This window comes from Panthera pardus, unplaced genomic scaffold, assembly GCF_024362965.1.
Source record: "Panthera pardus isolate Hobbes unplaced genomic scaffold, ASM2436296v1 HiC_scaffold_17, whole genome shotgun sequence".
In the NCBI taxonomy this organism is placed as follows: Eukaryota; Metazoa; Chordata; class Mammalia; order Carnivora; family Felidae; genus Panthera; species Panthera pardus.
Genome location: NW_026526732.1, coordinates 8,144,444 through 8,157,869, shown reverse-complemented (window position 1 = coordinate 8,157,869; position 13,426 = coordinate 8,144,444). Strand labels below are relative to the sequence as shown.

The following is a 13,426-nucleotide window of genomic DNA, read 5'->3' as shown; positions in this document are numbered from 1 at the left end:
CAGGGGCGGTGGGATTGCAGTCAGGGGCAGACAGTTTTGAGCTTTCTATAAGGGAAGGGCTTGGCCTGTGTGCTCGGTTTTTATGGTGAAATTGTCCATGTTCGCGGCACATTTCAGGAGCAGGATCCACTTTAAAATCAGAGCTGTCCAAAGTCATTTGCCTTGTGTGTGACTTCTGCCCCCTCCACCATTCCCTGCTGGATACGAAGGAGTGATCGTAGGATATTTCTGAGTTTCTGGTGACACCGTGAGACTCTTGGTTGGGGTTTTAAAGGGCAGCTCTCCGCTGAGCCAAGTACATGTTTTAAAGGAGAGTGAGTGTGAGATGCGTCTCCTTCTCAGTGGCGTCCTCACCCAGCTTGGATACGCAGGGGGGCGAGGGCAGCTGTGGGTAGGGGCTCAGGGATCGATGCTCTTTCTTCAGGAACCACCGGGTGAGTGAGGAAAGAGGTTGCAGAAGGCACCTTTGGGGTTCGGCAGTTCAGACTGTGCAGAAGAGCAGCGGAAGCGGACGGGGGTCGAGAGCAGAAGTGCAAACCCTGGGGGGAGCTCGAGTTCGGCAAGTGCACGGTCTGTGGGCCACCGTGGCTGGGGCAGCCTGGGTCTTCCACGGGCTCACTGTGGCTTCGCTCAGTCTGGGAGCCCACGCAGTACGGATGGAATCTGTCGTTTTGGAGGCATTTATTGCGACAGGACTATAACTAAAGTTTTGTGGAATATTTTGTCAGTTTCAGTGTTGTAATTGAAACTATTTTCTGCGAAGTTAAAAATGCTTTTGAAAACTGAAACGAAATGAAGCAGTTCGCTGGAGTGGTTAAGCACTTGCCCTTGGAGCTCAGGTAGACCAGGCACATTTCATGGTTCTGTGGCTTTGGGCAGGGGACTTGGTCTTCTGAGCCTTGGGATCTTTGGCTCTCAGGCCAGGGTGCTCGGGACCGTGGGAGGACGGTGGCTTTGCTGGGAGAGGCGTGCAGAGCCACCGCCCTGGTCCCCCACGGCTTTGTTCCCGGCGGCCGTGGGCCTGCTCGTCATCGTTCTGGGAGGGGAGGCCGTGACCACCCTGAGGAGCCATGCGGCTGGGGACACCTACCAAGAGCCAGCATTGCATGGTGGGCACTGCCAGTCGTGCTGGTGTCACAGCTGTGGATCGAGAGGACTTACTGTGCCTACGTGCGTATCTAGAATCGTCAGGTTTGCATGGAAATGAATTTGGATTTTTGGAGAGTGGGAGGGGGACGTCGGCTGACTACGTTTCACGCTCTGGAAAGTGAGGTAGAACGGCAAGGGTCTTGCTTGCTTTTGCTAACTTTTCAAAGCCAAGGTTCTCGCACAGAAGACGTGTCCAGAAGAGCAGTTTTCACTGGGAATCGGCTGCGTCCTCTCCTCTGAGGATGTTGGCCGAATGTCGCAAGGCTGGGACAGCGGGCAGGGCTGCTGGTGCTGTTTCCCATTGACCAACTGCTTCCTTGGGCCTTTGTGGTTCTCCCTTGTTACACCTCCTTGTGCCCCGTCCTTTCCCTCGGGGTGGGGGTGGGGGTGGTGTATAGGGTAGAAGCCACGGTGACCTGGAAGACTTGATGCAGATTGGGGTGTTAGAGATTCAAGGAGACGCCCACAGGCTTTCAGACCTGTCTTGTTGCGGGAGATGTTTGTATAGCAGACGTATTCAAGATGTGCACGCAAGTGTATGTGTGTGTGTAGACTGCATTTCCACTCAGCTTGCAAATATTTTCTTCCAGACGCTTGGTAGTGTAGATTAGAAACATGCCGTGGCCATTCCGTCATTTTTAAGTGGCGTGGCCAAGGAGTCTTCGAACCTGGGTGTTTCAGGTTGGGTTTGTGAGTGTCATTGAAGGTGCCAGCCTGGAGGGGCTGCCCTGTGGTAGGTGGCTCTGGCAACCCCCAGAAAGAAGCCAGGGCCCAAGAACTTTCATAGGGTCCTCATTGCCCCTCACTCCCATAGCCACTTACCATTTTGATAAATCTTGACAAAGCAAATAGGAAATGCAAATGGAGAAAAGAAATAAAATTGGACAGAGCAACAATTTTCTTGCTAGGGACACTGATTTCCAGATAATCAAGACAATCTTCCCCGTTTTGCCCCCCCCCATCTCTTTTCTGCTCCCTAAACACACACTTTTTACAACTACCTTATTTAAATATCACCTCTGCGAAACCAGCAGCGGAATTCTGTTTTTAAGAAAAGCGTAGCATTTTAGGCGCTGTGTGGATTGCTTTAGAGTTGATTCCTACTAGTTGATTCATTCTAAAATGATACCTTTGTGTACCTTGCTCGTATACTCAGGGTTGTGAAACACTTTCATGATACCACTATTAAGGTTTTAGATTTGATGTGTTAGTATCCCAGAAAAACATGGCCGTTGCTCTTGAATAAGAGATTAGCATTTTTTAAAAATTAACTGTAATTAATAGAAAAGTTTTGCTAATACTCTGCAAAGTAAAAACACTACCTTAAAATTTTAAGGAAAGACCCATAGTGTCTTTGAGTGGCCTTCCTTTGTTTCAAGTACTAGATGAAAACGACATTGTTTACTCTGCAAAGCAAAGCCCTGGTGTAGCCAGCCTCCCCATGTCCTTGACCTTACCTGCTGCTTGCTCTGCTTACCCGTCTCCCTCCAGCCTCATTGCCCTCTTTCCTTTTCTGTCACGATGCTAAATTCATTCCCTCCTCGGGGCCTAGAAGTGGTCCATCTGCCGGCATATTCTTCCCACCATATCTTCCCGAGTTGCTCCTTTTTGTTGTTCGGGTCCCAGGGAAAACACTATCTCAAGACTTTCCAGGCTCAAGTACGCCCTTGGTCATTTCCTGTCCCACGCTGGTTTGTTTTGTCATTGCACTTGGCGTACCAGCGTGTGAAATGGCTTACCTGTTCATTTTATTTTTGTTTACTGTGTATTTGTTTACCCGTTTATGTTCTGTCCTCCCCTGGAGGGCAGGGGGCTTTTGGTCTCTGATCATCGCTGCACCCCTCAGTGCCTCTGCAGTGAGTTGTTAAGAAATATTTGTGAAGCAAATGAATAAAGAAAGGCTAGTGAAGGTCAAAGGAAACAGGCCTTTATTGATGACGTTCTCATGCCTGGTCATACTTGGGTTATTTTCTCTTGTCTTTAGCCCTCATGACTTTAGGAGATAACTCTAAGGGGTTACTGATAAAGATGCTGAGTTCAAAATTGGTGGATGCCAGAGGGAAGGGGGTGCCTGGGGGCGTAGATAACTTGGGTGGAGGAGAGAGGGAGGAAAAGGTTTCCAGTTACGGAATGAACAAGGCACGGGGATAAAAGGCACAGCACAGGGAATAAAGTCCACGGTATTGTAACAGGTTGTATGGTGGCCGATGGTAACTTCACTTGTGAGCACAGCCTAAGGAAGAGAGAGAATGAATTACCATGTTGCACACTTGAAACTAATTAACATTGTGTGTCAACTAAGCTTGAAAACATAAAAATACAAAATAAAAACAAGAAGCTTAGTTCAATGGTAACTGCTTCTGAGCCTGGCCTTAACTCCCGCCCGCCCGGCCCGTTTTTCAGGTTTCCAGTAGCTGGCTGTCACAACCTCTAGGGGAGCACTCTGGGGTGTTCCTGTCCCTTTGCTTCTTGGCACGGAAATTTTGGTCAGTCCCCACACCTAGGTTCGGGAGAATGCTTGGTTCCTTGCCTGCCACCACCCCGCTCTTGGGGCTCGTCTGTTACTGGACAGGGCTGCTGGAGGTGGGGGGGGGGGGAGAGGGGGCCCACATCCCTGCAGGGGAGGGCCATGTTGCCTGCTGGGTTGTGGAGTCTTTGTCCTGAGGCCCGGCGGAAGGGGGCTCTGGGAAGTGCATCGCCACTTCTGTGAGCGAGTGCCTTCTGTCATCAAGGTGCTGCTTTGGGGAGATCAGCTCTGGCTACACCTCAGTGGTCTCAGGGTTCAGCGACCTCCAGGTGTCCCCCCCCCCCACACCCCCACTCCAACAACTCCTAAGCCTTCTCTCCAGCCACTGTTGAATTAATACAGTATCTTTGCATTTTGCAAGGAACTTTTTCGTTGCTTTCCTCATTTCCTGTCTTTAGCCTTGCTGAGGAAATGACCCCTGTTTTACAAAAACGACAAAACATTCTCCCCAGGAAGAGTAGAGAATGGAGAATAATTGTTTTGACAGAACGGACAAGCCATCATTTTGTCCCAAGTATGCAGATTGCCTCCTTAACAAGTACTCGGTGTTTACTTGGCAGAGGTTTGAACGGAGAGTGTTTGAATGCCTGTAAAATGCTTGATGTAGTGGGTCCAGCTTAAGTAAAGTTTGTCTGATTTTGAAGCCAATAGTTGATTCGTTGCACCACTTTGTCTTGTCCCTTTGGATGTGAACTGTAGCCGTAAGAGGTAAAACCGGAGACTGTCTTTCATGCCATCGCTAGTGTTTATATAGAATAACCAAAGTTTAAAACAATTCTTTGGCTCTTCAGCATTCCAGTGCTGATTGGAAAGGTTGCGATCTTATATTCAACGTTCTGGGGCAGTTACTTATGTGAGTTGATACTGTTTAATGGTAGAGTTTTAAGTATTTTGATGATGGTCAGTCTTGTGGCAGCTTCAGGGCGGACTGAACCAGCGCGAGGTGGTATTTAGTGGTTTCTGCCCTGGCTTCTGTTCAACTTAACATAGTTTGACTTTAGTATTTTTTGGCTAACGAAAGTGTGTCTTTTAGGTTGTGGCAGTCTTAAGTAAATGTGGCTTGCATGTGAAGCCAGGGAGAAGCTTAATTATTGGCAGATCAGTGACAGTGACAAATTGTTTTTCTTCCTTTCTAGTTATACATGGGAAGCTGTTGATACCAAAAATAACATGCTTTATAAGATCAGCATCTGTGGAAATCTGGATATTGCCCAGTGTGGGCAAGCAAGTGCTGTTTGTATGTACGACTCCAAGACAAGCAGCTATCACTCTGTGGGTAAGTAGAAAGTTCTCCTTACTTTACCGGTTGTGTGGGATCCCAGTTTTGCAAAAATGACTATGTACATAGAGCTGTCTACACGTATGCTTATATGTGCTTATATACATTTTTCATCTTTTATAATAAAGTGGTAACAATTTTAGATGTCCAGTGTGATGTCCAGATTAGCTTACTTCCATCTAGTGGATACTGTTGGCCAATCATGAAGAATTGTGCACATTTGTATCTATTGTCACGAAGAATTGTGCACATTTGTATCTATTGATACAGAAGGATGTTTCTTATATGGCTCTGCCTTCTTATGTTTTTCTTAAACCCCATCTTTACTTTCTCCCTGCTTCACACTTACTTCTTCCAGCTGGTGCCCAGCCCCTGACCCGCTTCTACCCTTCAGGTTGTCCGTATTCACATGGGACAAGAGGTGGTCACCAGTTTTCAGCTTGTATTAAAAATTAAATAGTCCTGAGAACCACCAATCCAAGAGAAAGAAGTGCAGACTTTTCTTTCCCAGGACTCATTTCATTTCCCCAAATGCCCTCCTTTGGGGTTAGGATCCCTTTCTTACTGGTGAGGATGAGGGGCCCAAGGTGGCCAACAGCAGCCGCCCTACCAAGTTACAGGGAACAGCAAAGGGCGGGGGGTGGGGAGGCTTAAAGGAAGAGACACAGGGCAGGGCTACACATGGCAGCCCTTTCTCTTGGTTGGTCCGTGGATGTCCGTCGTGACCTTCGACCAACACAGTTTGAACAGTGCAATGTGACCGTGAAGGACAGTCACGAAACAAAGGCCTGCGTGTGACTGGGGACAGGGTGGTAGCTGGGAGAGGGCACTCAGGTGTTTGCAGTTGGGAGGGTCAGCTTGCCGTGGTAGCTCTGTCTGTCGTTTTTAATGAAAACGCCTAAACACGGTTAAAAGGGCTTTTTAGAAAGTAATGTTTAGGGCGATAAGAGTAAGGTCTGTGAGGTCTGCTGGTAGAGGCAGCTTCTCTTAGTTTCTTCTCTTCCGACGGGGACACTGTCTAGATTGGAAACACTGGTAAGAGGGGGTTGAGGCTCAGGACAGAGGTCTGAGAAAGCGCCATGTTATTCTGAAGTCGTGGGTTGGACAAATTGTATTTTCTCATAGATTTAAAAACTTGCAAATGATATGGCCAACTTCCTGCTGTTCTGTTTTGATGCTTTATGAAGGAGGGCACTAGTGGGCCTGTTGGTCAGGGTTACTCAGGTTTCCAGAAAAAGGAAAGGTAGTTTTCCTCTTGACTTCACTATAATATTTGACTACAGTGTTTCCGACTGATGAAATACAGTGTAGCAGATGGCTATTGGATACAGACAAGTAAATCGCTAGAGGTATGATTTGTGAAGCTAGGTTGGCTGGACAGAATTTGACAATGACCAAGTTGAGTTGGCTTTGAAAACCAGGCGGGAGAGTCGATCTTTTCTGAGATGTTGGTAGTGGACCCATCATAGATTCTGTGTGACAGTAATGGGGGAGGTGATCTGATAAAATGCATTTTTAGGAAGCTGGGCCCAATGGAATAGGAGAGGTTGGTTAAAGGGGAGAAGCCAGAGGTAACTAGATGAATTGAAAGCCAAGTTACAGGTTGATTAAGATACAAACTAGCAGTTTCTGGTCTCATTTTACTCCCAGACACACACGACAGATACTTTCCCCTGAACTTCACACTCCCAGAGGGAGAGGACATACGCTGGGTAATGGAGACTTTCAGCATCGCCCTGTCCTTCACCTCAAGAAAGCAAACTAGTAGAAGTGGGTGCAAATGACTTTCACAGTAGCACAGAGATAATCTTGAGTCAGATCTAGTTCTGCTAACTTGTATTATATAATGGAAATAACCGACTGTGTTATTGTGAATTTCGTTTTGGGGCGCCTGGGTGGCTCAGTCTTCTCAAGTCATGATCTCATGGTTCGTGGGTTCAAGCCCCACGTTGCGCTCTTTGCTGACAGCTCAGAGCCTGGAGCCTGCTTCCGATTCTCTGTCTCCTTTTTTCTCTCTGGCCCTCCCCCACTCACACTCTGTCTCTCTCAAAAATAAATATGAAAAAAATTTTTAAAAAATTTGGTTTCATAACTAAATAATAACTAAATTTGTTATGCGCTTATGTGCCAGGCATTATGTTTTTAAGTAAAATATCTTCTTCAGCTTATTCAGCAACTTTTTGAAGTAGGTGACTCCATTTCCCTGATTTTATAAATGAAGAAACTGAAGCACAAAATAGATACAGGAGCTTGTCAGAGGTTGCATGATTATGGACGTGAATGCTGACAGGCAAGCTCCAGAGCCTGTGTCCTTATTTGAGGCCGTGTTGCTTTGTGAGTTAGGGTCACATCGGACAGTTCGAGAGGTGATATGCGGAACCACGGTGGGAAGTCTGAACTCCCGGCTCTGAGAGGGCAGCTGAGAAACTAACTTCCTATGAACTTGTTAGAAAGGAAAAAAAAATGTGAATTCTGAAAACAGCTACAAAAACTGGAGCTCCCAATAGGCAGGAGAACAGAAAAGCTAGGAAAGCAATAGATCAAAATATATATGAGAAGTTAATGCATAACCAAAAGTTTGGGTGTAATTTAGCAATTTATCTATTAGGAAACAGCTTTAGACCTCTCCTTCGTACCCTATAACAGAAATTACAGATCAGTTAAAATTAAAATAAAATGATTAGAACATCGGGAAGAAATGTAGCAAAACAGATAGATAATCGAGGGGTGGTAGGAGCTTCTCTTAATAAATGATTAGAAAAACACACAGCCTGGGGCACCTGGGTGGCTCAGTCACCGAGGTGACTCTTGGTGTCCTGTCCGACTCTTGGTATTGGCTCAGGTCATGATTTCACAGTTTGTGAGATCAAGCCCCGTGTCAGGCTCTGCGCTGACAGTGCAGAGCCTGCTTGGGATTCTCTCTGTCCCTCTCTCTGCCCCTCCCTGCCTCAAAATAAGTAAATAAACTTAAAAAAAGGTCGGGGGCGGGGGCGGGGTGCAGGCGAAGGACCAAGAACCCAAGGAAAAATGGCAGTCTGAAGACTGGCGGTTTACAATAGAAGAAATCCAAGATGCTCAGTGCAACTGCATTCGTAAGCCAGGTATAAATGCAAATCGAAGCAATAATGAAATCTCATTTTTTCTTCTATCAAATGTGCAGAAAGTTTAAACGGGAAGATGGTGGTTCTGTAACCCTTTGGGAAGGTAATCATCGATGTGCGTTAGTGCCCACAAAGGCCGTTTCTGTTCTTAGAAACGGATAGTAGTAAGACCTCAACTTTGGTTTAAACAACACTACATCAGTTTTGATTTAAAAAATCTTGCATTAGTTCTTTCTTAGGCAAACGGTACTGCTACGTATATAAATCTAGCAGAGTTCAGCCGCCATTTGTAGGGGACCCGTGCACATCATTTGGTTCTGTTTACGACCTAGTTGAACCACCTTCACCACAATTTAAAACGACGTATACGTTTCCCCTATTTGATTTCCTTTGAAAGTACTTCAGATGTCTGATCTGAAAGTTAGAACTTAGGCACTAACAATAATTACAAATGTAGTAGTTGAAACTTCTCATAAGCCTGAATTCTCCTAGAATTTCTAAGTTCTCGTACCGTGTCACCCGTCTCAATCGGTTGCGACCCAGTTGTAACCTGTGGGTTGGAGTCGTAACATTGAACGTTGCAAGTCGGTAGAAATACTAGGCTCACATTCCTCCTGACATCCCAAATGCTAATTCTTTGGCCTTAGTTGAGTTAATCTTTCTGAGGGCTAAAAAACTATGTATATCTACTTCAGGAAACCTGTTAGCACATGTCGCTGAAGTAACATACCCACCAGGGAAGAGGGTGGTAATTGCGGTTACTTACCGTCAAAGCCTCGGATTCTGACCGGCTTCTTGCTGGTGACCTGGGTAGGACACAGTGAATCCGGTTGTCGTTGCCGCATCAAGTGACTTCCTTTACTCTCAGGAGGCTGGCCCCTGACTTCAGATGCTAGTTGGATGGTTTGATTCTTGTGCGCACTGGGGGAAATCTATGACAGTCATTCAGGTTGATCGCTGCACTGAATTTTGCATCTCTGACTCCTAAGATGTGAAAATCTCTTTTCCTCTTAAGCCCTGTATTCTTTCCTTTTTTTAAAAAAACATATAATTCTATTGGATATTTAAGATGATATCTGGGAGAGTTTTAGATAGAACTCCTGTTTCTGTCTTACGGCCTCTCCTGAGAGTCTGGCAATAATATCTGTTAGACTTTAAAACCCAGATTCCCATAACCTACTTTTGTAAATCTTAACCAGTAGAGGAATTAGTACTGTATACAGATTTTTTGTACAAGTTTTTTTTTTTTTTTTTTTTTTTTTTGTAGCATTGTTAACTGTGGCACATGTGCTGGCCCACCCTAACTCTATGGGGATAGTTGAACAAGTTGTATATTTTATTCTGATTTACTTGGTTAAGTCACATCTGAAAAGATATACATATAAATTATATTTTGAAACAGCCAACACTTAATATTCATTTATTTATTTGTAACAAATACTTGAATGACTCAGTCACTAAAACAGACAAAAATCCCTTTTCTTGTGGAGCTTACATACTAGTAGTTGAGTGGGAGACAAACACAAATACTGGCTAGGTAGCGTATTAGAGTATGATGGATGTAAAAAAGAAAAGGAGGGACAGTCAGGAGTGCTGGAGGTCTCGGGAGTGTGTGTGTTCAAGAATATTAAACGGGGTAAGTGTCGCTGAGAAAGTGACATTTAAGCAAAGACTTGGAGCTGAGGGAGTCAGGTGGCTCTGGGGGAGCAGCCAGTGCAAGGGACGGGGGGGGGGGGGGGGGGAGTATCAGAGAGGGGAGGGTAATTGGTGGTAGCAAGAATAGAAATCTCTTTTGAAGAGTGTTAATACAAAGAGGGGCAGCAAAATGAGGCAGCAGCTGGAGGGAAAAATCGGGCAGCGAGGAGGATTCTTGGTTCGGTGAAAGGACACGTGAATAGTACACGTTGAAGGACACGACACGATAAAGAAGGGAAAGTGGGTAACGGGGGAAGCCTTGCTGGAGCACATTGGTGACTAGCACGGGGAGGGCTGTCTGCCTGTCTGACAGGCCCTGATCGAGGTGTTGGGGAGGCCCGGTGGCCGTGCGGTGGGCCCTGAGGCCGCCTGCGAAGTTGGGACCGCCGGGGCTTGCGGCCTCAGCGAGGCCGAGTTGCGAGCTCGGCTGGGCTCGGCCGGGGGCGCCGAGGGTTGCAGGCGAGGCCTGGTAGGCCTGGAGCGCGGCCTGGTCTGGCGGGCTCTGGTGAGCGCGGCCTGGCGCGCAGGGTCTGCAGGACCCGGCGCGGCCTGGCCTGTAGAGCGTGGCCTGGTCTGGCGGGTACGGGCGAGCGTGGCCTGGCGGGCCTGGCGCGCAGGGTCTGCAGGACCCGGCGCGGCCTGGCCTGTAGAGCGTGGCCTGGTCTGGCGGGTACGGGCGAGCGTGGCCTGGCGGGCCCCCTGGTGCGCAGGGTCGGGAGGACCGGACGCGGCCTGGCCGGTAGAGCGTGGCCTGGTCTGGCGGGTCCGGGTGAGTGCGGCCTGGTCTGGCGGGCCCGGGCGAGCGCGGCCTGGAGGGCCCGGCCTGGAGAGCGCTGTCTGGCGGACCCAGCGCGTGGTCTGGCGGACCCGGCGCGGTCTGGGGGACCTGGCCTGGAGACCGAGGTCTGGCAGACTCGCCACGGCCTGGCGGGCCCGGCAAGCACGGTTTGGTCTGGCGGGCCCAGGCGAGCGCGGCCTGGTCTGGCGGGCCCGGCCTGGGGACCGCGGTCTGGCGGGCCTGGCGCGCGCAGCCTGGTCTGGAGGACCCGGCCTGGAGAGCGCGGCCTGGAGGACCCGGCGCGGTCTAGTCTGGTGGGGCCTCGCCAGCGCGGTCTGGTCTGGTGGGCCCGGGCGAGCTCGGCCTGGTCTGGCGGACCTGGCCTGGAGAGCGCGGTCTGGAGGACCCGGCGCGGCCTGGCGGGCCCTGGTGAGCGTGGCCTGGCGGGCCTGGTACGCAGGGTCTGTAGGACCCGGCGCGGCCTGGCCTGGAGAGCGCGGCCTGGTCTGGCGGACCCGGCTTGGAGAGCGCCGTCTGGTGGGCCTGGCGCGCGTGGCCTGGTTTGGAGGACCCGGCCTGGAGACCGTGGTCTGGAGGACCTGGCGCGCGCGGCCCGGCGCGGTCCGGAGGACCCGGCGCGATCTGGCGGGCCCGGCGAGCGCGGCCTGGTCTGGCGGGCCCAGCGAGCGCGGCCTGGTCTGGCGGACCCGGCTTGGAGAGCGCGGTCTGGAGGACCTGGCGCGCGCGGTCTGGCGGGCCTGGCGCGGTCCGGCGGGCCCAGCGCGCGGTCTGGAGGACCCAGCGCGCGGTCTGGCGGGCCCAGCGCGCGGTCTGGCGGACCCAGCGCGGTCTGGCGGACCCGGCCTGGAGAGCGCGGTCTGGAGGACCCGGCGCGGCCTGGCGGGCCCGGGCGAGCGCGGCCTGGTCTGGCGGGCCCGGCCTGGAGACCGCGGTCTGGCGGGCCTGGCGCGCGCAGCCTGGTCTGGAGGACCCGGCCTGGAGAGCGCGGCCTGGAGGACCCGGCGCGGTCTGGTCTGGTGGGGCCCCGCCAGTGCGGTCTGGTCTGGCGGACCCGGCCTGGAGAGCGTGGTCTGGCGGGCCCGGCGCGCGGTCTGGAGGACCCGGCGCGGTCTGGCGGGCCCGGCGAGCGCGGCCCAGCCCATTTGGCGCCGTCCTCGGGAGCTGGCCGTGGGCCTGGCGTGCTGGCCGCGGCCCCGCAGTCCTCACCCGGCTCTCGTCCGGGGAGGACGGCCAGGCTGGCCGGTTGCCGCGGTTGTCTGCCGCGGTTCGCTGCGGCCTCTCCCCGAGTGCCCCGGTTGGCAGCCGGTCCCGGCCACCGGGTGGAGTGGGCAGAGGAAGAAGGCGAGGTGGACAGGCGGGTGCGATGCTGATGGGGGCCTGGCGCTTAGGGATGCTGGTGCCCAGTGCCGCGGCGGCAGAGGTTGGCTGGATCCCTCCCAGCCCGAGGCCAGGGCCCTCCGCGTTTCCTTTTCAGGGCGGACCCAGCTGTTATGAGGAGCCCCCGGGAGCTCTGGGCACAGGGCCGGAAGGGGCCGCTGTGTGGGGGGACAGGAGGCGCGGGGGAGGGTCTTCAAGGTGGGGGGGGCTGCGGCCTGTGAGCGCCCCCTTCTGGCCACAGCGCTTGCCGCTTCCTGTGGTCCTTGCCCGCCCTCCGTGTCTCCTGGAGCGCAGCGCTGCGGGGGCGCGTCGAAGCCCCGCCCCGTCTCCCGGCCCTAGACCCGCCTGCCGTAGGCGGGGCTTACGGGCGCTGTCCACGGGGCGCTGTCCTCGGTCCCGGAGACTCCTCTGGGCTTGTGTGCTCTTTTGGTCGAGGAAAAAGATTTTCGGACAGATCCCGGGAAGTTTAGGGGAGAGAGCGATTCAGGTGGACCTTTGCACAAAGGCAGGCGGGCAGGCAGTCAGGAGAAAGAACCAATGTACTGTGAGCCTGGTGCTCTGGGGGTAGCTCTGAAATCCATTATCCTCTCTCCACTGGCATCTTAATTTTGACCCCTCCCCCTCTTCTTCCTCCTTTATTTCTTTTCAAAAAAAGATATCAGGTATTTGTATCGAAATGGACCAGTTATAATCCTGAGTTTATGATACGCAGTGATAACTAATACACGGGCTAACCTTTTTCTGTTTTTTAATTAATTAATTAATTTCTGTTTTGGATAATGTAATGAACCCCATCTCTAACAGAATCTAGGAACCTAAGAATAACCACTGTCTCTGTGTTTTCCTCACTACCCCTCCCCCCGCCACCGTTTCCCTTCCCTGGGAGTAATAATTAGCCTATATTTAAATTTTTCTTCCTTTTCTTTGTCTCTGTGTCTCTGCCTCTCAAAAGTGTGTGTGTGTGTGTGTGTGTGTGTGTGTGTGTGTGTGTGTGTACGTGCCCGATATTTTTAACTCTGTACAAAGCATAGATCATGCTATATGTAATTTTGGGGGCCTTAAAGTGGTAACAACAGTATTATGTTTCTAAAGATGGAGCGTATTGTTATCTTTCACCATGGTTTGTTCCTACTAACACTTTTGTGATATTATGTGGCTCTCCCAAAGGTAAGTTATCCATGGTTCTATTGATGGGCATTTGGGTTGTTTCCACGGTTTTGCTAGTGTGAGGAACATGAGATGTTCTTTCATTTGTTTCTTGTTACACGTATATGTGTATGGTTTTCTTCTGTGTATGTACATAAGAGTTGAATATGTAGGTCACAGGATACACGGATATTAGGACATAATGCCATGCGGAGGCAACAAAGGCATGCTAGGCCATCTCTTTTCCAACACTTGGTATTCAACTTTTGTCAATGAGATGGTTGTAATCAGTATGCCATGTGTTCTCAATATGTAATTCCTTGATCAGTAGGGGTGTTGTACATCTCTTCGTG

At 50.8% G+C, this 13,426-nt stretch overlaps 1 protein-coding gene across 1 annotated transcript in view; it reads left to right on the top strand.

Moving 5' to 3' along the window:
• Positions 1–13,426, top strand: part of IGF2R (insulin like growth factor 2 receptor) — a 103,540-nt gene that overhangs the window by 15,690 nt on the left and 74,424 nt on the right. The window contains exon 2 of the mRNA XM_019412710.2: positions 4,813–4,952. Within this exon, the coding sequence (XP_019268255.2) occupies positions 4,813–4,952 (140 nt within the window). The remainder of the gene's footprint in view (positions 1–4,812; positions 4,953–13,426) is intronic.